This window comes from Microchirus variegatus (genome assembly GCF_963457635.1).
Source record: "Microchirus variegatus genome assembly, chromosome: 6".
Lineage (NCBI taxonomy): Eukaryota > Metazoa > Chordata > Actinopteri > Pleuronectiformes > Soleidae > Microchirus > Microchirus variegatus.
In genome coordinates this window covers 638,694-666,365 of record NC_139807.1, presented here as the reverse complement: position 1 = coordinate 666,365, position 27,672 = coordinate 638,694, and the positions used below count along the sequence as shown (strand labels likewise).

Below are 27,672 nucleotides of genomic sequence, written 5' to 3'. Positions count from 1 at the left end.
ACAGAGACGGATGAGACGATGCGTTCGCTGTCTACCACTGTCTGAAGTCCAGGACACGTTGTTTTTTTGAAAAATGACTCAGTGCCGTGACGGTAAATCTGCTTCTATTATCACGGCCCTCTGAGCAGGAGTTGAAAGGCTTGACAGTATCTAAGGAGAGTGGGCCGTACACTGTCATCTGTGCTGGCTGTTTGTTATGTGTAAGTATATAAATGCGAAAAAATCAGGTGACATCTAAGCTGAGTCATGCTTTACGATGCAAAAAAAAAAAAAACAGTTCACAGCATCCATCTACCGCGCAACAGCCTGCAATTTATCTGCTTGCCACCTGCCAGCATCATGAGCAATGTTTGAGGGAAACACTGCTCTTATGCCAGCGTCACAGCTGGTATAGACAGGTAGGTGTGCGTGTGTGTGTGTGTGTGTGTGAGAGAGTCCTTTCAATTACACACCAGAGGCCAGCACACAAATATGATTATTCCTGCTCATCACCATTTGCCAGTGCTGTCACATTAGAGATGCTAACAGGGCAGCAAGAGCATAAATGCTACAGTGCATTTACATGAAGTTACAAATGAACTAATTATGATGTTAGTCTGACTGAAAATGGACGTTAAAAATAACGTAAACATGTTCGTCTGACTGAAATCGTACTAAATCGAATTTCTCAAGGTCCAACTAATTCAATTGGGAGTCAAATTACTACTGCATGTATACATTCCAGTTGGCCTGGGGGGGGGGGGGTTTGCATTAATGCTTTGAGGTAGCTTCCACAACCAAAACAACGCATATAACGTATGTAGACAGAGCGAAGGGAACCCTAACCCTAACCCCCATAACACGCTCTAGTATTCATATTAGTAGTATTAATATAAGGATCAGATATTTGCAGTCTGGCCAAGTTTTGTCCTGAGTGATCAGGACAAAAAAGTGATCTTAGAGCTGTCCACTTGTGGACTCTAGGGACGTACAGTACTGTACCGTTCTTTAGCACATAGCATCCAACGGAAACGTAAATATTGGTCATTTTGGCCAAACCCCTGAATACAACCCGGTATTTTTCAACTCAATTACGCCCAAGTGCAAGTGAAGTTAGAGTTAGGGCTACGATGAAACAGGGCTAGACAGTAAATTAACGCGTCAACGTTAACGCACACTGACGCATGACCCATTTCCATGACAATCTTGAAATGAGTCGTTAAAGTAACGCTAAACTTTAAAAACAGAGGCACACATACGCAGTTACACAGGTACGCTGGTTATTTGTAGCGCTGCTCTTTTCCTTTAACAAATAGACCGCTCCAGTTCCACTATAGGGTGCGCTAAAGGAGCTAACGGAGCTAACAGAGCTAACTGGTAAACGGTGCCTGGACTCCAGTGCCGCGGCACAAAAAACCATGACGTCACGCACATATTTTTCCGGTCAGTCGTCATGGAAACCTCACAGAAGCTACTTAACAACAACACACCAAAGGTACCAGATTGTTGTTATTATACTACCACCGGGGTGGTCGATTTTAAAAGCTCACCTATGTGTTGTAATTGCTGCATACGACCCCATAATTACGTTACTTAGAATGACTGCAGCTGCAGCTTCTGACTGAAAGACAACACATTTCCCACAAAGAGTCTAAACTTAGACGAGTTAATGATACAAACAGAATATTTTCATTTCATAAACCAGCTTCCTGAGGATTATTCTGTAGAGATACAGTAAAATTATACAGGGCCAACCTTTGCGAGATCGACCTTTGTTATGGATATGAATACACACACACACGCACACGCACACGCACACGCACACGCACACGCACACACACACACACACACTCATGCTGCAAGAGCTAACCTATGTGTCCTTGAGAATCATCACCGTCTGTCGCCGTGGATCAGAATCCTAATCGCAGTCAGACTTCGGTGTAAATACTTTGTCGCGTCGCTGTTGAACAAACCTCGGGTTTTTCTATTCAGCGTAACTCCGCTGCATGCTAATTACTCTTGTATCGGCTACGTTTCTTGGCGGTTAGCATGCAAAATAAACAACACCGTCAAATAGAATTCTACTCCCCAATCAGTCGGAGAGATTAGAGGGAAGCTTACTGCTCGGTTTGATGATTAATTAATGCATAGGAGATAACAGTGGTTCTGCTGTTTTAGGGCAGAGGAGTTAGCTGGTGAGTTGCCTTTAGGGCCCAGAGAAGTTTTTTTGAGCTTGGCCCTTTTCCTATCTCCCAGCTCAGCTTTGCTTGTCTTTTTTCTTCTTCTTGCAATTGCAAGAGATGTTGCAAGAACTGGCAAAAGAGTGAGTGGGTGTGTGTATGTGTGTGTGTGTGTGTGTGTGTGTGTGTGACGGTGGTGGACTGCCGTCGCGCAAAACTCTGCAGTGTATAGTTTGCGATTTGACAACCTTGACTATGTCACACAGTTACTGGCGAATAATAAGTTCGGGTTTGAGCGAAACTGCGTGGATAAAACATGTGGCAATATGTTTTTAAAAAACCCCGAATAAAATATGAGCCTTGTCGGTGTTGATTTGCATTACCCCGTTGTGTTGTTGTCTCGTCTTGTGTTGTGTTGTGTTGCATAATGGTTGCACCGAATTGCGACGTGTCACCACACAGCGAGGTGGCGCGCCAAATCTCTCAAACACAGCTTTTCTGAAGAAAAAATGTGTGCAATAAGTTTGTCTGCTGTGAAGCAAATGCATATATATGTATAAAAATATATATATATGTACATGTATATATAGATATATACAGTATATATACACATGTATATACATATATACATATATACACACTATTGTATACATATAATTTTCGGTTTTCAACTGTGAAAAATTTCTAATTTTGAAGTTTTATAACGCATATACAGTATTACTGTATATTTGTACAGTATTAACAGATTAACAATATCACAATGTTGAGCCTTTGTTATGTCGCTAATAAAAAAGAGCTTTTGCTGTAATAATATCCAGTGATTAACCTGATTTAACCACATAATTCCCTGTTAATTAGACAGTGTTTGTTTCTGTTTCAGTGGAGGAAGTGTTTCAACACTGTGAACAACAGGGAACGACTGAGGTTGCCAGGTTTGGTGCGTTACGTTCTTTATTTATTTTTGTCTTACAATCGTGTGAAGCGTGAGATAATCGTTCGTCACGACTCTTCTCAATGTGAAGGACTTTATAAAAAAACAAACGGTAACGCTTTAGTTTAGGGAAAACATATTCACCATTAACTAGGTGCGCACTAAGTCGCATACTAGCCCTTTATTAGTCAATATTCAGCACGTATTAACACCTTATGTAGGAAAAATCTTAATTCATGTTGTAACAGAGGTAGAATAAGGTGTTAATATGTGCTTAATGATGACTAATAAAGGACTAGTATATGACTTACCGTATTTTCCGCACTATAAGGCGCAATTAAAAGCCTTTCATTTTCTCAAAAAACGACAGTGCGCCTTATAATCCGGAGCGCCTTATATATGGATCAATTGGTAAAGTTTGACTTTATATGTTTTGTTGACATTCCCTTCAGCACAGCTCCATCTAGTGGATGCATAACGCAACCCCAGTCAAACGTTTGACTGCAATATCTTCTATTCTATGCGCCTTATCATCCGGTGTGCCCTATATATGAAAACAGTTCTTAAATAGGACATTCATTGAAGGTGCGCCTTATAGTGCGGAAAATACGGTATGTGTTAGTCAGCACCTAGTTAATGGTGAATATTCCCTAATCTAAAGTCTAAAAAGACACTGCCATAAAGAAGCTAAATGCACTATAGCACAAACTTGTGTTCCTCCAGACCAGACCAATCAAAAGTTGATATCTACGGAGCCGAATCACAACATACTATACATCATCTTAAGGCTCTTTACACAGTAAGACCAAGATGTTTGTACGTCACATTTTGCCTGAGTTATATCAGAGTTATTTCGTTTCCTTGACTTCAGGGAAGAAAAATATTTAACTTGAGGCAAAGTGAAGAGAGATCGTCTACAATTCAGCTGACTCAGCTCTGGAGAATGATTATTGGAAAAGAAGAACAGCCTGTTGAGTTCTTTTTTTCCCACTCTCTGACATGGAATGTGTAACCATGTACTTCAATCACTGCTGTTGCTTAGAAATGTTAGCGCAGACCCTGACTGGATTCTCACAAACAGCTCCAGGATCGCGGCCGTGATACAAACAACAAGGCAAAGGTCGCCGCGGTCACGTTGGAGCGTTTTTTCAAATGTCAACGGGACGCCCTACCAAACACTCGTCACCATGAGCTTCGCTTGACTTTTGTTTCCCGTCAGGCTGGGACATAAAAATGAGAGAGCTGGTTTTAAAGAGCGACGCGTGTCAAGGTTTTCATGAAAGGAAATGAAGAATTGAGATTGAATGAACAGATGATACGAGCGACAATTCAACATGAAGAGATCTAACCCTAGTGACTCATGTCAAATGAACTGGCAACAAAACCCTAATATTTGGCTTTACTTGGACTGTTTTAACTAAAAACAATGATATTATATTGTCGCTGGGTGCATTGACGTGCTAACGTGCGTTAACGGCGTCAAAAGACACGCGTGACGTCATGTTTACTAGTGTTAAAATGAGTCTCTAATGTAACGCTAAACTTTAAAAACAGAGGCACACATACGCAAAGACACAGGTATGCTAGTTATTTGTAGCGCTGCTCTTTTCCTTTAATAAACAGACCGCTCCAGTTCCACTGTAGGTGCGCTAACCGGCGCTAAAAGTAGCTAACGCAGCTAACGGAGCTAACGGAGCTAACTGGTAAACGGTGCCTGGACTCCGGTGTCGCGGCACGTAAACATGACGTCACGCGTGTCTTTTTCTGGTCAGTCATCGTGGGAAACGTGTCGTGCGTTAACCTAAAAGTGCTAAGTAGAACCATACAAGGTTCTTCGGCTTGTCCTCATAGGAGAACCCTTTTTGGCTCCAGGTAGAACCCTTTTCTTTTAATTCAGGAAAGGGGTTTTAAAGGGTTCTCTGGATCAAAATGGTTCTTACTGGAACCATTAGTGTTACCAAGAACCCTTTCTTGAGGAAAGGGTTTTTCAGAAGCAAATGGTTCCAGGTAGAACCTCAGCCCTTGTAGAAGAACCCTTATTTCTAAGAGTGTAGTGCCCAGCGCTACAATATATCTACATTTCACCCCAGAAATGTATATATGTGACTTTGTAAGGTAAAAATAAATATGGATTATTGTGTTATTGTGTTCTTTTGTTTATTTTACAAGAAAAATAAAGAAAAGTTCCATGTTAAAAGACTAAATGGTAAAAGAAAACCTCAGATTTAAACGACTCAAACTGAACAGAACAGACAATTTGCCTTAAGGTCCAGCATTTAAGAATTAGAGACATCTAATGTGAGATAGATTATGACAATCAGAGGACTACTCCTCCTCCTCCTCCTCCTCCTCCTCCTCCTCCTCCTCCTCCTCCTCCTCCTCCTCCTCCTCCTCCTCCCTCCATTTCCCAAGTGCCTCAGGGAGACACAGTGGCCTTTACATACCAGAAGACATTCTTCTGCATTTCTGAAGAACGCTTTCATTTGGCAGCACACGCTGACGGCCTCCACAAAGAGAGGTTCTTGCTTAAAGTACGTTAAAAAAGAAAGAAAGACAAAGACTTATTCAAAGGTAATGAAAAGCAAATAATTGAATTTATGCACATAAACAAACAGCCTGAGTTCATTTCCACACGAGTCTGAACCAGAGTGTCCACCCACGTCCACGCCCACGGTACAGTGTGTGTGTGTGTGTGTGTGTGTGTGTGTGTGTTCACCAGCATCATTAAGAAGAGTGATTGTTGGCCCTTCTTGACATGTGCATTAAACAGGAGAACAATGTTCAGGCAGGTGATGTGTGTACACAATATGATACTGTGTGGGAAAATGTGATCAAAGTGGAGTTAAAATGATATTTTTATCATATACTTACAATTAATAATGGAGATATAGTGACACACTTGACAGTTTTTGTTGACATATTCAGTGTAACGTCGATTTACAATTAATCAAACAGATATTTATAGATTATATCAGAACCAGAACCAAAAAAAACATGCAGATTTTGGGCATTAGGCAAATTGGACGCTGTAAATTGACTGTGAGAGTGAACGGTCGTCCTCTACGACCCTCGTGTGGATAAAACGCTGGAAGATGAATGAATAAATGAATGATAAATCAGGAGAGGAAAACTCTTGATAAAAGGATCCTTTTTTGATTTTCTTGTTAGTGGTCACTTTTAAATACTGATTTAATGAACAATAACAATTGTTCAAATGTCCTTATTTTTTGAAGGAAAAGCACCTTTTTTCTTCAATGAATCTAACATTAAATGAATCATAAATACACTCTATACATTGTTAATGTGGTAAACGACTATTCTAGCTGCAAACGTCTGGTTTTTAATGGAATATGTACATAGGTGTATAGAGGCACATTTACACTGTTCTAATAGTACATTGTGTTTGCTAATGGCGTTAGAAGACTATTGATGATTAGAAAACCCTTGAAAACCCTACACTCTTAGAAATAAGGGTTCCAAAAGGCTCCTTCTACAAGGGCTGAGGTTCTACCTGGAACCATTTGCTTCTGAAAAACCCTTTCCCCGAAGAAAGGGTTTTTCAAGGGTTCTTGGTAAGACTAATGGTTCCAGTAAGAACCATTTTGATCCAGAGAACCCTTTAAAACCCCTTTCCTGAATAAAGGGTTTTAAAGGGTTCTTGGTGGAACCCTCCAAAAGGGTTCTCCTATGAGGACAAGCCGAAGAACCTTATATGGTTCTACTTAGCACTTTTATTTCTAAGAGTGTATTGAAGCACAGCTGAAAACAATTTTGCTGGTTCTTTATTTTGCATAAAAATCATTATTTCCAATCTTGTCAATGTCTTGACTACATTTTCTATTCATTTTCCAACTCTTTTGATGAATAAAAGTCTGATTTTTTTAAAGGAAAACACAACAAAAGTTATATAATTGACCCCAAACTTTTGAACAGCAGTGTACCTCACGCTCAACTATTTCTCAATCATCAAATCGAACAGTTATCCTCGGCTGCTATAGAAAGACTGCAGATATCAGATCACTGTCGCGGTGCCTGAACATGCTGCATGAACAGATTGATGCAGTCCACATGCAAATGGTCCCAAAAGAGAGCGGTAAAATGTCAACTCCAGCATCAATAAACCAAACCGTGTAATGGCTGTGAAACACAAACACTTAGGTTTTCCTGAGTTTCTGTCTCCTCTGACGTTTACCCTGAAGATTTCCTGCTTTCAGAGATTTCTCCGGCGGTGGCAGAGTTTTATTGATGCTTCGCCTTCAGCGTTTCTTCCGACGGCCGTTTAACTTAGCGATTTTGACGGAAACGTGACGTAATGAGTGACAACAGCAGACCGACCGCTGGGGCTGTTTGCCACAATGGTTTAAAGCTTACAACAGCTTATGCCCACAAGGAAATCACTCCTGTTACACTCTTCTTTTCAGTATAAAAATACATACAAATAAGAGGAAAAAAAACATCTGTATGCCCAAATTGTGCAATGTAAAACCAGCTAACGACAAACTGGGGTGCTTGTTATTACCAATTAAAGCTGGTTTGCAAATGTCTTTATCCTAAACTTCACACTGTAGGGCTCCAGGCTAATTGCCTTGCACTGATTAATCCAGCTTCATTTATATTATATTGAGTTTATGCAGCTCTATTTAAAATTCACTTTTAACTTTGAAGCTCTAAATCCCCCCCACAAAAAAAGCTTGCCCACTCTTAGGTTAGAACGCACCACAGTCTCCTCACATGCACTCTGGTCGTTAGCGAAAATACTTCAGATGGTGCGGGAATGTGTCAAAGGTACAGTGTTGCCTCTAAGTGCCATGAACTTTAAAATTCATTTACTCATTAAAATTATTACAAATGGGATTTATTTCTGGTTTTTTTTCCTTTTTTTTTCCATTGGCGACCCTCAGTCCAATGTTGGGTTCCTAAATTGGCCGTCAGTTATCAACTTTGAGAACCCCTGCCTTAACTCAAATGAGACAGTCCTAGCCCTTACATGAACAAGCAAAAACAAGGGTTAGGTGGAAGGGGTTGAATTTGGGATTCAGCTTTAGTATAAAGATAAGAAACTATACTAACACAGTAATGTTGAAGGTGTCTCATGTGTTTTCCCTGCTTTTACCGTCACACCGAATAAGAGTTTACCCACAGTTAAGATCCTGCTTTGAAGCTGCTATCTATGTCGTCAGTGTGTTTACCTTTTCAAACTAAATGTGTTCCGTTTCTCTGCTCAAGACGACGTTAAAAAACGTGACCTGAATATGTTTTTATTTGCTTGTGGCAGAGAGTGTTGTTGTTTTCTTCTTCCTGCCCAAAGGAGCACAGACCAAATTAGCTTCAGTGCAAACTCTGGTGCAGCCACCGTCGACACAACTAATAAATCATTTGTATGAACGAGCATACGATGAAATTGCGGAGCATTTTTAATTAAGTTGTTTTTTTTTATATATATTTTTTATGCTGCTGCAGCTGTTTGTTTGCATTAGTCATTTGTAATCACAGCAGTAAAAGAAGTCAAATATAATCGGGTGACAAACATTAAAGAGCCCATATTATACCCTATTAAGTTAAACTAGGTCCTGATGCCCTAATGAACATGTCTGTGTCATGCTTTAGTCAAAATATCATAAGGATGAAGCACAATAACAGTTCAATAACTCTGTCAAAACAGCCTTTTTCAGAACGCTCGGTTTTGTGCCTGATCATTTACATGTGAATGAGACCCAGAAACCAGATGCCGGCACTCTCCAGGAATTTACATACACGACCAACAACAAAGGGCTTGTGAAGCTAACCACATTTAGCCTTAGCTGCCGTTACACGAACAATGACAAAGTAAACATACCTTTTTAGAAGTTATTACTGTCTCTGCTCGTGCTAGCAGCAAAGCATACAAACATGATACTTGATAAGCATACCAACCTAAAGCCAATTTCCCCGAGCACAAAAACATACCACAGTACATGCTGCTGTGCAGCCGCTCTTCCTCCCTCGCCTGCACTCTCGTATTACACAGGGACAAGGAGGAGCTATGGTGGAGCTGTGAAGTACTCTGTGAAGTACTCTGTGAAGTACTCTGTGAAGTACTCTGTGAAGTACTCTGCCTGGCGGGGTGCCAACATTCACGGTGAAATGCTCGCTATGTCGTAACAGCGCGGGAGGTTTAAACATCGCGTGTTTTATCGCCTATAATTACACTAAGTGGAACCACTAAAACATGACTGAGTCTTGTTTTTTCACATTTTGGGGACTGGTATGGCCCCCTGAGTCACAAATATAAGTACTAAAATGATGAAAAAGTTGATTTTGCACAATATGGGCCCTTTAAAAGTAGATTTTATTTTTGTTCCATTTGTGGAAAGCACTTAACATAAAGCATCTCCAACACTCAGACTTTTCTAACTTTTTCTTGTAGCTCCAACAGAAACAACGTTTTCCCTCCGTCGGGGATTGGAGTCTCACCATAATAAACCCTTCAACATGTCTCAGTCTGTTTTTAACCTAATTAACGTCTGCTAATCAAACAGACGCTGTCGTCGTCCGATCTCCAATGAGTTTGAGTCCGTCCAGGATTTGTGCTGCAGCAGACGGAGAGAGGCTAAGAAGGCAAAGATTTAGTGCTCTTCTCTTCTCACACACACAAGGCAATTCAAATTATTCATGGGCCTCTGCTCTCCCCGGCGGTTTGTTTTATTGTTAAAGTGTGTCAAAGTTAGTTTTTGTCAGCTCTGCCAACAGATGTGGCGTCTGTCCCAACAGTCTTAAAGCTGTGATTCTCTTCTTTAATATATCGTTGTTCCCTGGTTAACCAACGTCTTTCTGCAGTCACGCAGGGCTTTTGTGCCAGGGATGAAATAATTATGCTGAAATCTGACATAAATGATTAAAATGTAAGAAATTAAAAAAAAAAAATGTCACGACACAGTGAATCACTGCTAAAATCACATTATCGTTGAAATATTACATTATACGGTGAACCAGATACAGGATACAGTACGTTACGTAGCATCCTGGGAAAACGCTTACATTTCTTTATCCTGAAATAATCTCAAACACAGCAGTACATAAATATTCAGATTGAGCTGAATCCCCAAACGGAACAATACTACAATAGTGCGATATGATTCAGAATTGGTATAAGTGATCATAGCTGCATCTTATTTGTCATTTTCACGCACAAAACACTAGCAGTATAATTTTAAAGGTTGTTTTTGTGAATCTTTTCATCACAAATTTGATCTTGACCTTGATGTTTTCCAATTTTGGGATTAATTGTGCAACCTCATCAGTGTGAGAAACACTCATTAATAATCGGGTGTTGCACAATAGTGTTTTCCCACCCTGCAGGATTGGCTATCTTCCCTGTCAGATGTGGGTTTGTGTGGGCCTTTTCCACAGCGCCATTTGGAAAGCAATTAATTCAAATATTGAAATACAAAATTACAAATAAAACAAATGTCATTTTGTCTGGTTATAATCATAAGAAAGCATGCAAAGATCGTATATGTAAAACTGAAATGGCAAAAATCTTGAGGAAAAAAACATGTTTTCTAATTACACACTGTGACATGTTCAAAACAATTCAATTAACAGAAAATAAATATGTTATTTTTGGTTAAATATAAACAAAAACTTTGACAAAAACTGTGGACAAAGTCACGGATGAGAACAAGGAATCAACTTCAAGTTCTAAACTAAGTTAAGCGACACCATCTGTTTCCTGGTCAACTGCCTATGGGGAGCCAATGGCCATGTTGGTTCCTTCTAAGTTCCTAAAGAAAGAATGAGTCAATAGTTACTTCCAATTCCAACAATGTTCCTCACAGTTGAAACTGAGAGCTTAAATCTCTGAGATAGTTTTCTGTGTCCTTCCTCTAAACCATGATGTTGAAAAAAATCATTGTTTTCAGCTCATTTGAGAGTTGTTTTGATGCTCCCGTGTTGTCACTCTTCAGAGAAGATGCAAAGAGGAGAAACACACTTGACCTCCTTAAATACACTTTCTCATGATTGGGTTCACCTGTGTATGGAGGTCAAAGGTCACTGAGGTTACCAAACCAATGCTGAGTTCCAATAATTAGTGATAAAAGTATTGAAATCAATAAAATGACAAGGATGCCTAAATGTATGCACTTCTCAAATATCACTGTTTGTCTCCTATATGTTATATTTAACTGAATAACTGAAATTTACAGGGGTTTTTTTTGCAATACCACTGTAAATGTATTTGTTAGTGTGTGGTTCTCACTGTTCAGTCATAAATATCAAACACACAAACCCTCACACTAGATAATCTGTTTAAATCAGGACCAAAATCTGGCCATTTTAACCTCTAGTGTGGGGCAGAATAAACCTATAGGGCATTTGCAGAAAGCACTATTGACACTTTACCATAAGAGGGTATGGATACGTGAAAGAAATCCCACAACAGCAGAGGAAAAACAAGCAATCAAAGAGAGTGAATGGGTAAGTGAGTATGTTTGTGAATAGAGAGCAGAGCAGCTCTGTGGTATCAGACTCAGACTCTCTGCCCTCAGACAGACGCTCAGTGTGGGAGGTTGGCTCGCTGCAGTTATCTGAGCCATGTGGCAAATAAAATTCATAGCATGCCGCTCGCCACCCACACCAGCCCTGGTGGGCATTCCCTGCAGTGCAGAGCAGTGGGCCCCTCACTATGTGGCCCAGCCCCCGACCAACCCCTGCACAATGGCTGATATTGTTGTCGTCCGTTGTTTTGCTGACGCCGTGATCGGCTTTGGCTTCATGACGGAAGGAAAATCCTCTTCATACCTGCACAGAACCAGGAAGCTCTGGTGGTAGACTGACATGACTGTTCAAAAGTTTGGGCTCACCTATACAATTTGTTTGTGTTTTCTATTAAAAGTCAGACTTTTATTCATCAAAAGAGATGCAAAATGAATAGAATAGATTATTTATTCCAAATAATCATTTTGCCCTTTCGTCAAAGAACCAGCACAACTGTTTTCAGCTGTGCTAACATCACTGCACAAGGGTTTTCAATGGTGCTGTTTCCATGACGACAAACCTGGAAAAAAGACGTGAGTGACGTCATGTTTAAGTGCTGCGTCACCGGAGTCCAGGCAGCGTTTACCAGTTAGCTCCGTTAGCTTCTTTAGCACCATTAGCGCACCTACGGACGAACTGGAGCGGTCTGTTTATTAAAGGAAAAGAGCAGCGCTACAAATAACCAGCGTACCTGTGTACTGTGTATGTGTGCCTCTGTTTTTAAAGTTTAGCGTTACTTTAGAGACTCATTTTAACAATCAGTCAGTCGGACACGCGCTAACGTGTGTTAATGTTGACGCCGTAAACCACCGTTAATGTGCCGAGCACTAGGGTTTTCTAATCATCCAATAGTCTTCTAACGTGATTAGCAAACAAAATGTACTATTAGAACAGTGGAAATGGGCCTCTATACACATTAACAATGTATAGAGTGTATTTATGATTCATTTAATGTTATATTCATTGAAAAAGTGCTTCTCCTTCAAAAATAAGGACATTTCTAAGTGAGCCCAAACTTTTGAACAGTAGCGTATGTTGGACTGGCAGAGAGCGAGAGAGTGTACAAACTTTTGTTTTGATCGCACTATGAAAAACAGGCTGAGTTATACGATATAAGAAACAGGTAAAAACAAAAACATGAATCTTCCAACAGAACAGAACATGTTTGTTGATCGTGCTGGAAAATAAAGACTTTTTTATACTTTCTGTTCTGCGCGAAAAACATGTACTTTAAAAGATGTGGATTTATAAAGAGATCAAGGTGTTAAGGATGGAAATAGAGACTTTTTAATGACGTCCTAAAAATATAAATTCTTGTTTCTTGCCTCCAATTCATGAGTTTAAGAAATCACAAAGGAGCCGATTGGCAATTATGTTTGTAAAATTGGGAGCTTGACCTAACATTTGAGACAAATCATCGTAGCACTAACCTGTGAATACTTTAAATGTGTTTATTGTATTTTATTATATTGTACTTGTTTTTATTTGTCTGTAACTTGATGTTTTATCTGTGCAGCCACGTTTTTCTCTTTTTCTTAATCTCAATGGGAGTTTTTCATGTTTAAATAAATGCTGCAGGGCATCACAGGGCAATTCTGTGATCCATCTCAAATCTCTTCTAATTATCTTGGTCTCAGAATATAAAACACTTATAATGAAGGTAAATGTATTGACAGTGTTAGTGTTGTACAGACGGACGAGCTGACATGTTCACACTGTGACACACTGTGATCAGTTAATGAATTCACATGAAAAGTGACAAAAATAGGTGTTAAGTGAAGCTCTGATGGTCTGTTTGTGAGGAAATGTTACAGGATACATTTGTTTCATTCTTTGAAATGAATCAATCAAGTGTCTGATACACACACACACACACACACACACACACACACCACACATAAATATAAACACACACACATATACATACACATACACACATATATACACACACACACACACACACACACACACAAATACATACATATAAATACATACACACACATACACACATACATACATTAATAGACAAACACATACACACACATTCATACATGCACACATTTATACATACACATACACACACATAAATATAAACACAAACACATATACATACACACATAAATACATACATACATACATGTATGTATGACTGTCTGACTGACTGACTGACTGTCTAAATGACTGACTGACTGACTGACTGTCTGACTGACTGACTGACTGTCTGACTGTCTGACTGACTGACTGTCTGTCTGTCTGTCTGACTGACTGACTGACTGTCTGACTGACTGTCTGTCTTTCTGTCTGTCTGACTGACTGACTGTCTGTCTGACTGACTGACTGACTGACTGACTGACTGACTGACTGACTGAATAATAATAACTCATTTTCCTGTAATAATGAGTCTCTCCTGAGCAGAAACTACAGCTCTTAAACCTCCCACACTCACATTCACTGGACTTCCTTACACAGCACTTACAGATGGTTAAATGACCTCTGCATACGTTTGTGCAAATAACAGTCTCTTTATGTCTGCATATTTATATATAGATATATATAGATATAAATATGTTCATAATTATGACGAACACAAAGCAACAACATGCACTGAATGTGCTTCTCAATGGTTTCTCTCAATACAGCAAAGAGACATTAAATCACATCCTCATATAAACACAAAGCAGTGAAAACAGCGTGTTTTCTTTCTTTTTTCCTCACGACTGTTTGTTTGAATGTCAGTAACACGTACAGAGACGCTCACCACCGAGTCCACAATTTACAAAAAAACCTCTAACCCAATGTTATCAACGCCGAGTCCAATTAGCCGAGTGACAACGTGTCACGCTGATAAATTCTCTGTATCACTGCAGCTATAAATATGTTGCTGTGCAATTTACTCATTATCTTAATTTGTTCTCTGAAATAGAACATGGGTGTTTTTGTTTTCACATCATCATTTATCTATTTATTTACCCCCCCCCCCCCCACACACACACACACACTATTGTGTTGCTCAAGGGACGGCGGCAGCGTCACTCACTATGATCCAAAGTGACGTGTGTTTATCGCTGACAACTGAATATATTTCTCTCTCTAACATTTATGTTCCACAGAGGAAATCAGAATCATCAAATCTGAATGAGGAAACATTATTGATGTATCATGGATGCTTTACATTTGCTCCTTTGCCATTATTATTATTATTGTTATTATTATTAACACCCGACAAGATTATCAACAGATAAATATGTCACATGACGTATAAATATGACATGAAATATGTGCCGAGTAAGAAAATACAACCCGTTTACGTTCAGTTTAAATGAAACTGAAGCGGTTTTGCTGCCACACGGTTTGTGAGAGAATCACTGTACATGATATATTGAACATGGATTATTGTACCAAGAGCACAAATGATGGATAATGTATGGATCTTATGGATTAATCGATTACTAAATGACTTGTCTACGATTTTGATAATCGATATGAAGCTTTTTTCATGATTAAAACCAGATTTCTGATTGTTTTAGCTTCTTAAATGTGAATATTTTCTTCGTTTTCTTTGCTCCACATAACAAAGAAATCATTCAAACAAAAACAACAAAAACAAGACATTGGAAAACATCGTCATTTCCAGGTTTGACAAACACTGATCAACGTTTTTAACGTTTTCTGACATTTTATGGACCAAACAATTCATGGGATAAATCGTGAAAATAATCGACAGATTAATCAATTACGATAATAACGGTGAGTTGCAGCTTAATCTCAACACGACGACACGTTTGCACGTTGCCTGACCGTAATTACGCGACGGTTTGCGTTAACTGTAAAAATCCCAATGGTTTCTGAAAGCGGAGAAGTTGCTCGTCAAAGTCAACATGAGATAATTAGGGTAATTTCACTCGCGCTCTTACGGGAAGCCGAAAACGAGAGAGCGGGAGGAACTCAAAAACACTCAAAAAATGTTATTGTAAAATATGTTTTATAACTGCTCAAATTTGAAATCTGTTGTTCATGTGCAACTGCAGTGTTTCTGTGAATAAAACACTTTTATAACATGCAGTACAGTGTAAATAACTGCCAGATATTGGAAGTTATTCAGGGGGAACTTAGATTCTTTTTATGGTTAAATTAAGCAAAAATGTCTGTCTGGACTTTTTTGCAACGTTATTCTCAAAATTTTGAGTTTCAATCTCGACTTTTTACATTTTCATTGTCTCACTTTTGTCTTCTTTTAGTGCCAATTAGCAAATACTAACTTGCAAAAACCGTAAAAAATAACCTATACTGACCATGCTCTGTACATAGACAACATCATGCAGAGCAGAGAAACCCAACAATTCACACAATGAGCAAACACTAAGGCATCAGTGGCAGAACCAGACTCTGCAGCCATGTGCCTCGTCCGGTTGTGGTGAAAGGATAAATGGGGGACAGAATGGCTGCAGCATGTTTGCGGTGCTGCTTCTGCTCAGACTTTTATGAAAAACCGATGTTTTAAAAATGTGTAAAAATAGAGCTCATACACCTGTGTCTAAAACTCCTGAAGGATAATCCTAAACGCTGTCTTCTTTTAGAAATCCCTCCCTGAAAAATTCAGCATGAGGGACTCAACTTCCAAACCACTGCAGCTCCAAATAAAGAGATAATGCAAGAGAAACTTAAAAGGATAGAAGAAAGAAAGCATGGCCGTGACTTTCATTAGAACGGAGTCTCGAGCGTCCGTCAATCACAGGCAGACAGACTGTTACAGAGCCAGTCGTCTGCACTCGTCCAGCAGCTTTAAAGACAGTCAGACGTTTCCACTGGACACATCTCACCCACAAGGTTAGACAGCTTCTCGCTCTCATTCATCTTCCTCTTTCCTCTCCACCCCTCCCATTTCACAGCTTCTCCATCTCCCCCTCTGTGATGATTCCATACCAAACTCCCTTCCTCTTCCTCCCTTAGCGATCCTTTTAAAGCTTCCATAGAACGGAAGTTCCAATTAACGCTGTTTTTTAGTGTGTATCTGCGACGTTACCTCGTTTTCGAAACAAACAGTTCATCCACTGCTGAGAACGCTGTGTTTTATTGTAATCTCGGGCTCAGCGAGATCTCTGATAAAACCCGGTCCGGTTACGTAAACAACGATTCTCCGGAGCAGCAGATCCTCCTGCTCCGGGCACTAGTCCGGGCACATCTGGTTGCGTACATTGAACCACAGAAGAAGAAGAAAGAGAACGTACGTTGTGGAGGTGTTTCACGAGCGACAGTGTCTTCTGACTCTGGGTCTGACTCCGCTTCTGAGAGCCAGAGGCGCAGCTTGTGAACAGGCAACTGCTTGGGGCCCCGAGCTGATAGTGGGGCCCCCGACACTCGGAGCCTGAGGGCTGTTTTTACTGAAATGTGCAGTGAGCAGCCACCTCCACGTCCCCCTTAAACAACAATGACATCTCAGTAGTAAACCTCCCTAAAGAGGCCCCACCTCACTTTAACCTGTGTGAAGTTATCGTTCTGCAAGTTGGAAAATGAAGAGGATTATTTACAGTGTAATGCATATCTTTTTTACTCAGTTTATATATGTTTTTTCAGTTATTTACAGTATTTTATTTTTCTATATATTTATATTGTTTTGTAGTGTGGGTTTTTTACAGTGTAATGTATTTTTTTTACTAAGTATATATATATATTTTTTTAAAGCTATTTACAGTATTTTATTGTTCTTTACATACTTTTTAATTACAAGGTTTTTCTATGTTATTTCATTCATTTCGAGAAGAAAAAAAATTGAACTCATACATTTTTCGTTGGTGTCAGATTATTTATAACATCATGGTGATGAACACTGGCTGGAAGGAAGGGCCCCCTGGGAATTTTTGCTTAAGGCCCCTACAGACTCTAGAATCGCCTCTGCTGAGAGCTGGTGTGCTAATTACGTCACTTCCAGGTACCTGGCCAATCACAACACAGTTCTGTCTTCTGGGGGTGAGATTTCAGTCTGAAACGGCTGAGGAGAGCTTCAGTCAGGAGAGATTTCTATCGGCTCATTTACCGCAACTAGGAGGTTTTGACCATTAAAAACAGGTTAATGTATGTAAGTAGACCTCCATAACTCACATATATGTGCCATAGGACCACTCTATGTGAGCTTTAAAGAGCTCTCATTGATTTCCGTTCATTTGAATGGTCTAAACAAAAGTGTTATCCCTAAACAATTAAAATCTTACAACTAGCTCCTCAGAAATGGCGCTTCTGCTTCATTGGGACCAGGTTTTTGGTCCTGACAAGGTCAGTGTTAATGGTAGAAAATGTGCTCAGGAGGTAACAAATACAATCACACACACACTGGAGCACAAGCAGCCACTGCGAGCCATCCATAGTGATCTCATTACACAGGACTGCAGGGGGAAAACTGTCCGGAACAATTTCACATCTATCCTTCTCCAACACACCAGGAGCCACTGAGCTCTGCTTCCTCCAGATATATCAGGGTCAAGTAAGCAATTAAGAGGCCAACGTGGTCTAAACGGGGATGACACATGAGTGGAAAGAAAATGAAGCAGCAAGCATGGACAGTTTCCAATTAAGCATCAAAGAACAACACGACTGCCCTCTAACTGTTGTTGCACCAGCCGGGCTTCTCTGGTGTGACTTAAGCATCATGGCATCAAAGATGAGCACTAAAATATGCATTAATGTTAACAAAAATGTTTATAGTCGTAGAGTAGTAAGAGTATAGTAGAGCAGATTATTGCATTTTTTTCCACAAGTGGAAAGAAGCACCATGTACATTTCAAAATGCCAATTTCCAACTCTCTTTTGAATCGGCATTTCATTTCCTGGGCCGATTTCAGTGATTTTGGTGTCAAATGATAGGTAAAAATGTCTCATTTATAAATCAGAATTCCTTTTTATATCTCTTTCTATTCATTTACTCTGAATCAATGGACAAAATGTAAATGGCAGAAAGAGATATAAAGGATTTCTGATTTATAAATGAAACATTTTTACCTATCATTTAACACCAAAATCACTGAAATCGGCCCAGGAAATGAAATTCTGACATAAAAGAGAGTTGGATATGGCGCCATTTTGAAATTTACAGTACGTGGCTAATGGGATTTTTCAAAAGAATGACCCAAGAGGTACATCAGTCAAATATTGGTGCTTCTTTCTAGTTGTGAAAGATTGTTTTACTATATACAGTATATAAATATATATATATATATATTTTTGTGCCCACACATGAGCAGCTGACACAGTAATTAAAAGTACTCACTTCATATTCATCAGCGAGCACTAAAACAAATTACTGCAGTTAAAGAGTCTTTATATTAATGTCAACATGGCAAAGTCAAAACGCCATAAGATCAGCGTTTATTAGTTAATACATCTGTATAATATCGACTGGGAGTTTTCAAACACTGAATAATGAAAGCGAAGTGACTGACGGTCAACAGTTATTAAAGATTTTAATTTAAAATGATTAAGTGTGTCATTAAAACGGTGCAAATGAAACTCGGCGTAACGTAGAATTACATCATTACCTTCGCCACGCGCGGTCTGCTCGACTTTGAGAGGCACAACTCAAAAATATATTAACAAATGTCCTTCAATTCAATTAATATCATTCAAATTATGAATTACAACTTCGGGTTCTCAAGATGGCGGCTTAACCCTGACCCGAGAGGTCGTGTTTAGTTGAGCTGTTGCGCCAAAACATTGATTTTTCTTACGTTATAAACTACAAATATTGCATTTTGCTTTGGCTATGGCTACGTCCACAACCTGTAACGAGTATAAACAACTACTTTTTGAGACAGTCCGACAACATGTTTGCAGAAAAGAAACGCTAAATCCTCTGTGAACCATCAATTTCATTTCCCCGCGCTCCTGCATCTGTGACTTTCATTTCTGTTTTTAGTCTTTTATATACGTATATACGTATATATTGGGTCTTAAAACAATACTATTGTTTCGTCTCTTCTCTGTAATTAATCTACAAGCTGAGCACTCCACGCTGCTCCTGCATTTGATAAATAAATGTGGCGTAGAGAGGAGCAGAAGGATGTTTACATCAATCCAAGCACGTTTAATTTACAGCCCTATCATTCAGAGGTCTTTTAAAGCCTCAGTAAAGTGGTAAAAATATCACTTCTGACTCAGTCACCCCACTGAAAACGTCTTAGTAACTGCCTTTACCAAATGTGAGTGATAAAAAAAAGTTGCTTGGTCTTATTTTGCAGAAACATCAAAAGCAGAAATGTGTCACATCATACGTGTGATGAACTGAACTCTCTTCTGAATCGAGTTTCTTTAGAAACGCCACAGAGCTGAGGATCTGAGCTGCGTTTGACAGAAAGGTGTAAAACTTCACCTCCAAACGACTCACACTCACAGATACTCACAGCTTCACCCATCAGACTCATCCATTACACTGTGAGCGGCTTTTCTTACCGAATGTTGTGCGACTTTCGCTTGATCTCGTTCCAGCAGAGGTTCATGTCTCCTGATTGGTGCAGACCGCCTCCTCTCAGTCTGCAGCACTCGGTCGCCTCCTCCTGACCCTCACCGTCCACCGTGGACTGGCACGGCACACAGTGGCATCCCGGCCACGAGGGGCGCCCCGCAGCTGCAGGGAAACACAACAGGACGTTTAATACTTAAGACACGCCGTCGATCCTGGGTCGAACCAACGTTATTATTGTTGTATTAACAAGTCAAATATATACGCCAGTGCACAATTCTTTGTCCTGATTACTGCGACAAAAAAGCTCAAAATGATCATCACACTGACATTTCTCAGCACATAAATCCTTCAATTCCATAGTGTGTTATAGTTCATAGCACATTATTGTTGATACGTTTATGTGTTTAAGTCTTTTAAGTCTAATTTACTGCTCTAAACTTCACCAGCTCTTCACCATATATACACATATCAAAACTTGCCTGTGTTTTTGATTCCCGATAGTTCCTGCTGCCATGGAAACAGAATGGTTCAACTGGACTTGACCTAAACTGAGAATTAATTGAATTGAAAAGAGCTTAATTGAAAATATAATGATATGTATTAGTGCTGGGCGCGCGTTAAACGCGATTAACGGTTAATTAACGCACATTAACGCATGACATGTTGCCGTGAAGACTGACCGGAGAAAGGCGCGCGTGACGTCATGTTTACGTGACTCCAGATTGTTAAAATGAGTCTCTAAAGTAACGCTAAAAAACAGGGGCACACAGACGCAGCTACACAGGTACACTGGTTATTTGTAGCGCTGCTCTTTTCCTTTAATAAACAGGCCGTTCCAGTTCGGCTGTATATATATATATATATATATAAATCTCCTAATCTATACTACTTACAGATAAGGGTCTCAGGGGGAGGTGAAGTCCAGCCCTTCTGACCTTGAACAAGAGGCAGCTACACTATACTGTAGGTCACTCACCAGCCTATCGTTTATCGCAGGATCAACAACCGTTCAATCACACGACTTTAAAACTGAGAAAAACAACACAGAGAAAAAAAAGCCCAAAAGGGGATTTGGACCATCAGACATTTATAAATATATAAATATAAATACCTCAGCACCTCTTTAGGTCAAGACCAAGACGAGGAGTGCGTTAATAACATTAATGTAAGACGAGAAAATTTATAGGGCTGTCAAGGGCAGAACCTCCAGCCCATCTGCTGAGACTGAGGGACGGAGCAAAAATCAATCACAAATAGTAAAAACTATAAATCAGCACAGATTCCTCCACCAGTCCTTATGTATGTGTGTGTGTGTGTGTGTGTTGCATATCTATTAGGAATAAAAACCCTGAGAAAGCTTTATCCATTGCTTTGCAGCAACCTTCAAAATGTAAAATGACACAGTTTTGTCCTGTGTGTGAGACAGAAAAGTGAAATCACGAGACAACAGCACTTTTATCCCATGATTCCATTCCATTAAACTCAAGGAAACAAACACAAAAAGCTTGTTGTTGTTTTTTCTCCACAGAGAGAGAGAGAGAGAGAGAGAGAGAGGGCAAGTGAGGTGATGCTCGAAGAGGTGCAAAACCCCAAGAGAATAGTACACACACACACACACACACACACACACACACACACACACATACACACACACACACACACACACACACACACACACACACACACACACACACCCACACACACACACACTCCACAGTAAGTGGCATTCAGACCAGGGGAAGCTTTTCTCCAGGTTCACAGGCCAAGATAACTCTGGTGTTTGGTCAGCGCGGCTGTCAGAGGATTCTCGTCTTTTCTGTTCATTTCACAACCTTAACCTTAGCAGCAGGAGGGCTTCTCATCTAAGACCCTCAGACCTACAGCACACACACACACACACACACACACACACACACACACAGACACACACATCTATCTCTTAGTGAGGACATTGCATCCCAGACGTAATGCATTTATAGTCCTGTACCCTTAACCTTAACCTAAACCCAATTCTAATCCTAACCGTAAAAAAACAGAACTCTTACCCTGAAAAAAATAGCTTTAAAAATGACCTCACAATGATACGTTTTTTGGACCTCAATAAAATACATATATACGTAACATGCATAAACGTAGATTAACGTAGAGTAACGCCGTTAAAGAAAACTCACCCCATAAGATGACAGAAGGTTAATAATCCACCTGTTTTTTTTTAGCGACGCTGAAGTCTGCTAACGAAGTCCGTTAGCTTAAATGCTAGCGCTAACGTGTCCACTCACATAGCAGAAGGGAGATCTGTGTCGGCCTCTGTCTTCGTTAAGAAACACAGTCACAATTTAGTTCTTCTGCGTTCGTTTTTTTCCTTGTCCAACCTCTAACCTTTCATCTAAATAACACTCGCTAAGACACATTTAATTAAACACAGACAACGAGTCATTAACCCAGTGGAAGAAGAGGCAGAAAACCTGGCTGAGACAATCGTAGGATGCTTTGTTTTAGTAAAAAATAAATAAATAATAGTTTTGAGGTTTTTTGGAGTCCTTAATAAAGTGTAGGTTTTAAAAAACACAGTTTACTGATGGTTATATATAAATAGGCAAAAGCACTTAGATACAGGACATTTTCTGGTCCTTTTTATGGTTAAATTAAGACCATACGGACATTTTGATAGGTGCATCTCAACATGATATTACAACTTTATTCTCAAAATTTCGAGGTTCAATCTTGACATTTACGTTTACATCGTCTCGCTTGTGCTTTCTTGCCCGTGCTAATTAGTAAATGTTAACTTGTAAAAACAAAAGTCAAATAACATGCACTTGCTGTTAAATGTCATGTCCACAGGGGGCGTCATGTACAGTGTGTATGTGTCTTCTGTCCTTAGAGCTCAACCTCTAACCTCTAATCTACATAACACTCACTAAGATGCATTTAATTAAACACAAACAAACGAGTCATTAACCCAGTGGAAGAAGAAACATATTAAACCTGGATGAGACAATTGTCTGATGCATTTCTTGGAGTCGTTAATAAAGAGTGTGTTTTCAAAAACACAGTTTCCTGATGGTTATAAATCAAAATAACAATAATAATAATAACACTTTAACCACATGACAGTGAATCCAGAATCATATCAGTCACATCTTGGTGAAACACTGTAAAAAAACCCTCTCAAGGATTTATCTTTATCTGCAGTGCAAAGGAAATGAGTATATCCCAACACACACGCACGCACACGCACACACACACACACGCACACATGCACACATGCACACACACTGATAATCAATCACTCATTCACTAGTTCCATCTTCTTCAAATGAGTTCTCAGGTTCTGTTCGTCACTGCTTCTCAGATATAAATGAAAGATTTTTTTTGTTATCTTGATATTTTATGACTTTACACAGTTTATTTACCGATCGACCAATATAATGAAAAGATCTCTATCAGTGGACTATTTCACTTCAGTATAGGTTTATAGCTGCTGAGTTGTTTTGTCGGTGGAGGCAGAAGAAACTTCTCGTTGTTGTTGTTGTTGAGTTCAACCATTAAAATGTTTATGTTTCTCACACATCACTTACTTTTTAAAATATATATATTTCTCTCCACTGAGCTCAGGTTATCAAATAAAAAAGTGAGCCCCAGATGAACCAGGAGGAAGGAAAACTTTCCTCTCTTTTTTCTGCAGTGTCAACATTTGAGTGAACAACTCTCCAGTGAGAGAGAAGGAGGGCAAAGACTGACTATTACATTCCTTCCCTTTCTTTATCTCTTCTCTATCTTCCCAGAGTGTTGGGCAGACCACCTCAAACTGCCCTCAAACTTATATTTTTCACATGAATCATCAGCATCTCGTTCCCACTCCCCGTCTCCCATTATCTCTCAATTTCCTTCCCCTGCCTCTGTTTCCTCCGCTCAGACAGCTCCTGTTCGTGGAGGTGAACCTTGCATGAATCAGCGAAATCCTGCACATCTCTCCCACTCTCTCGCCCTTCTCCATGTCTTTACCCTCGCTGACAATCAACGCAAGTGTGTGTTTGTGTGTGTGTGGCTCTAAATTCAGCTCAAATATCCGTGAAAATAATACAAAAACACATCCGCATGCTGCGTACAAATCTGATTCGCCTCACTGGGAATAAAACATGGAAGCGTATGCAAAGCAGAGCGGCAACACATGATGCAACGGCGTCCAAAAGCAGCCTGACAGTTTGTTTGTTTGTTTGTTTGTTTGAGAAGTTGCTTTTCCGAGATGTGAGATGGAGTTCAACGACGACAAACGTCATCCAGTAACCGCCGCGGTGAGAAGAGAACGCAGCTGCAGCTCTGAGAGAGAGGTTTGGATCTGGAGGGAAATGGTAAACAGACGGAGAGACGGAGAGACGGTGGCCACAACATCCGTCGCCAAACCTCAAATCTGTCTTCTCTCCTCAGCTGACTCTCAGTAAGACGCAGTGAAAGCGTTTCACAAACCCATTCATCACTGCACCTGACGGAAGAAGATTAGGGCAGCACAGGAAAACATATTGGAGTTCTGACTTTTAACTCAGAATTCTGACTTTAAAACTCCGGATTCTGACTTTATTCTCAGAATTCTGAGTTTAAACTCAGAATTGTGACTTTATTTTCTAAAGTCTGACTTTAAAACTCAGAATTCAGACTTTAAAACCCAGATTTCTGACTTTAAATACTTTAGAATTCTTTAACTCAGAATTCTGACTTTAAAACTCAGGATTCTGACTTTATTCTCAGAATTCTGACTTTAAACTCTGAATTCTGACTTTATTCTCAGAATTCTGACTTCAAACTCAGAATTCTGACTTTAAAACTCATGATTCTGACTTCCTTCTTAATATTCTGACTTTAATCTCAGTATTTTAAGTTTAAACTCATAATTCTGACTTTATTCTCAGAATTCTGACTTTAAAACTCAGAATTCTAATTTTATTCTGACAGAATTCTGACTTTAAATACTTTAGAATAATTTAGAATTCTTTAAAACTCAGGATTCTGAGTTTATTCTCAGAACTACGGGTGGCCAGAATTCTGACAATAAAGACATAATTCTGAGTTTAAAGTTTAAATCCTCTTCCGTAGCATATGGACGACTTGTTTAAATATGAAAAAACAAACAAGAGTCTGTCTTTTGAACGCGAGACACTTTAAATGGCGAGAAGGCGTCTAAAGATTCACGCAAACATACATCAGGTGAAACTTTGAACTTCCAAAACAAGCTTTAAACATTCATTATTGACGGTGGCGATCGTGGCTTTATGTGCGTCCAAAGATGCTGAATAAAAAAACAGCCAAGGTTTGACACATATAATGTTCCTGCTGCTATGGCTACAGCGCTCACCCCCACAGCGACAGGAATCACACTTTAACACTTTCCCAATTATGTGAACGGCACAAAGAGAATACCAGTCCCCCCCCCCCCCCCCCCCCCACCATGACCACTCAAGCCAAGGCAAACCTGAAAGAAGATTTCTCAGCCGATATCTTGAATTTCAAATCAAAGGACGTGAAGACGACAGCAGACGGCACACAAAGCTCTTCTACGTTTCACAGCAGCGGAAGAAAGACAGTTCAAATGTGCAGATAAAGCACGAGAGGATGAAAGCCAACGTGGTGAGACGCCATGTCTACACTAATCTGAAGGAATCAAGACGGGATTCATCACTGGAGCTCGTGCCTACCTTAACACTAGAGACTCTGCTGCTCCGTTACGACTCCATTCTCGGGCTCGTGTCGTTAAACCTGTCACACAAGGTTTAAATGAGTGTTGACATTATTTACCCCCCGGCCTACGCCGCTCCCCCGCTTATCGGACGACGCAAGAGATACGTCAAGGCCTGCAGAGACGGATAAGGGGAGGATGGAGGTGGTGAAGGGGTGAGGAGGGGAAGATAGACAAGGGGAGCGAGATGGGCGACCAAATAAGCAGTGGCTTCTGTCACGGTCAAAGACTCCTCTGTCCTTGTGCATTCCAGCTCACACCTACACGAACACCTACTCCCCTTGGCTAATGGGAAAGGAAAAGCCATCTGCCGCGGTTGTCCTTCGACCCACACGCAGCGTTCACTCTGACCGATGCAAACACGGGGAAAAAAACAAGGCATTAGCCGCGACTGGAAAGAGCGTCAGGTCATAGGATAATAAAACAAATGAGCTTCTACAGCAGAGGCTTTTAATCCTGACAGTGTGTTTACGCCATTTAATGACTGGACTGCAAAGGTCAAAGCCACAGCATCGTGAAAGAAGTGACAGGGGGAAGAGAAATGTGAGAAAAGAACTTGTTTGGAGAAATTAGCATTATTAATATGATTATATTTAATTTCAGCGAACTATTTCCGGAAAGAAAATGTGAGATTGCATTTTCTGGATAAGGCACAGACGTCTGGGGTGTTTTAAAAGAAGGGTTTTCGTTGGTGCTGAACACGTTAACACCGTCAACTTTAACGAACATTGACGGAAAAAGACGCACATGACTCCAGATTGTTAAAATGAGTCTCTAAAGTAACGCTAAACTTTAAAAACAGAGGCACACATACACAGTACACAGGTACGCTGGTTATTTGTAGCGCTGGTCTTTAAGCTTAATAAACAGATCGCTCCAGGTCCACTGTAGGCCCGCTAACGGCGCTAAAGGAGCTAACGGAGCTAACTGGTAAACGGTGCCTACAATTATGTAAACGGCACAAAGAGAATACTAGTCTCTCCCCCACAACCCCCCATTTTAGTAGGTGCGCTAACGGCGCTAAAGGAGCTAACGCAGCTAACTTATAAGTGGTTCCTTCAATTATGTGAACAGCACAAAGAGACTAGTCTCGCCCCCACAACCCCCCATTTTAGTAGGCGCACTAACGGCGCTAAAGGAGCTAACGGAGTTAACTGGTAAACAGTGCCTACAATAATGTGAACGGCACAAAGAGAATACTAGTGTCGCCCCCACAACCCCCCACTTTAGTAGGTACACTAAAAGTGGCGCTAAAGGAGCTAACACAGCTAACGGAGCTAACTGGTAAACGGTGCTTACAATTGTGTGAACGGCACACAGAGAATACTAGTCTCGCCCAAACAACCCCCCATTTTAGTAGGCGTGCTAACGGCGCTAAAGGAGCTAACAGAGCTAACTGGTAAACAATGCCTGGACTGCGTCAATGTGCGCTAACGTTGACGCCGTGAACGTGGCCGACACTAGTTTTCATCTCTAGTAGAATCCACTATTATATATATATACAATTATAATGATGTTTGGAACTTTTGGAAAGGTTCGAGGAACACGGATGGAAGTAAATCCAATCGAGATCTAAGTTTTCACACAAAGTCTAGTCACGGGTTATGACTGTAGATTTTTCCAGTATCGTCTGAAAGAATAACCTGAAAAGGCCTTTTGTTCACGGCTTTAACGCTGACAATCTACACGAGCTGTGACAAACACAGTGATAGAATACAGAACTCTGTACAGTAACTGTGAACACATCACTGTGTCAGCGGGCGAAAGCAAACACAGATTTATAATCCTTTTACTCCCACAATTACAACACTCCTCTAAAGTGATAAAGCCATTATGCACTTCTTAAAAAAACAAAAACAAACAAACTGGCAAGCGCTGA

The 27,672-nt window shown here is 40.1% G+C and overlaps 1 protein-coding gene across 1 annotated transcript in view; it reads right to left on the bottom strand.

The window, feature by feature from the left end:
- drp2 (dystrophin related protein 2) overlaps nt 1–20,108 on the bottom strand; it is a 100,318-nt gene extending 80,210 nt beyond the window's left edge. The window contains exon 1 of the mRNA XM_083891527.1: nt 20,047–20,108. Coding sequence (XP_083747653.1) covers nt 20,047–20,093 — 47 coding nt within the window. The 5' untranslated portion in view covers nt 20,094–20,108. The remainder of the gene's footprint in view (nt 1–20,046) is intronic.
- Between the last annotated feature and the right edge of the window lie 7,564 nt (nt 20,109–27,672).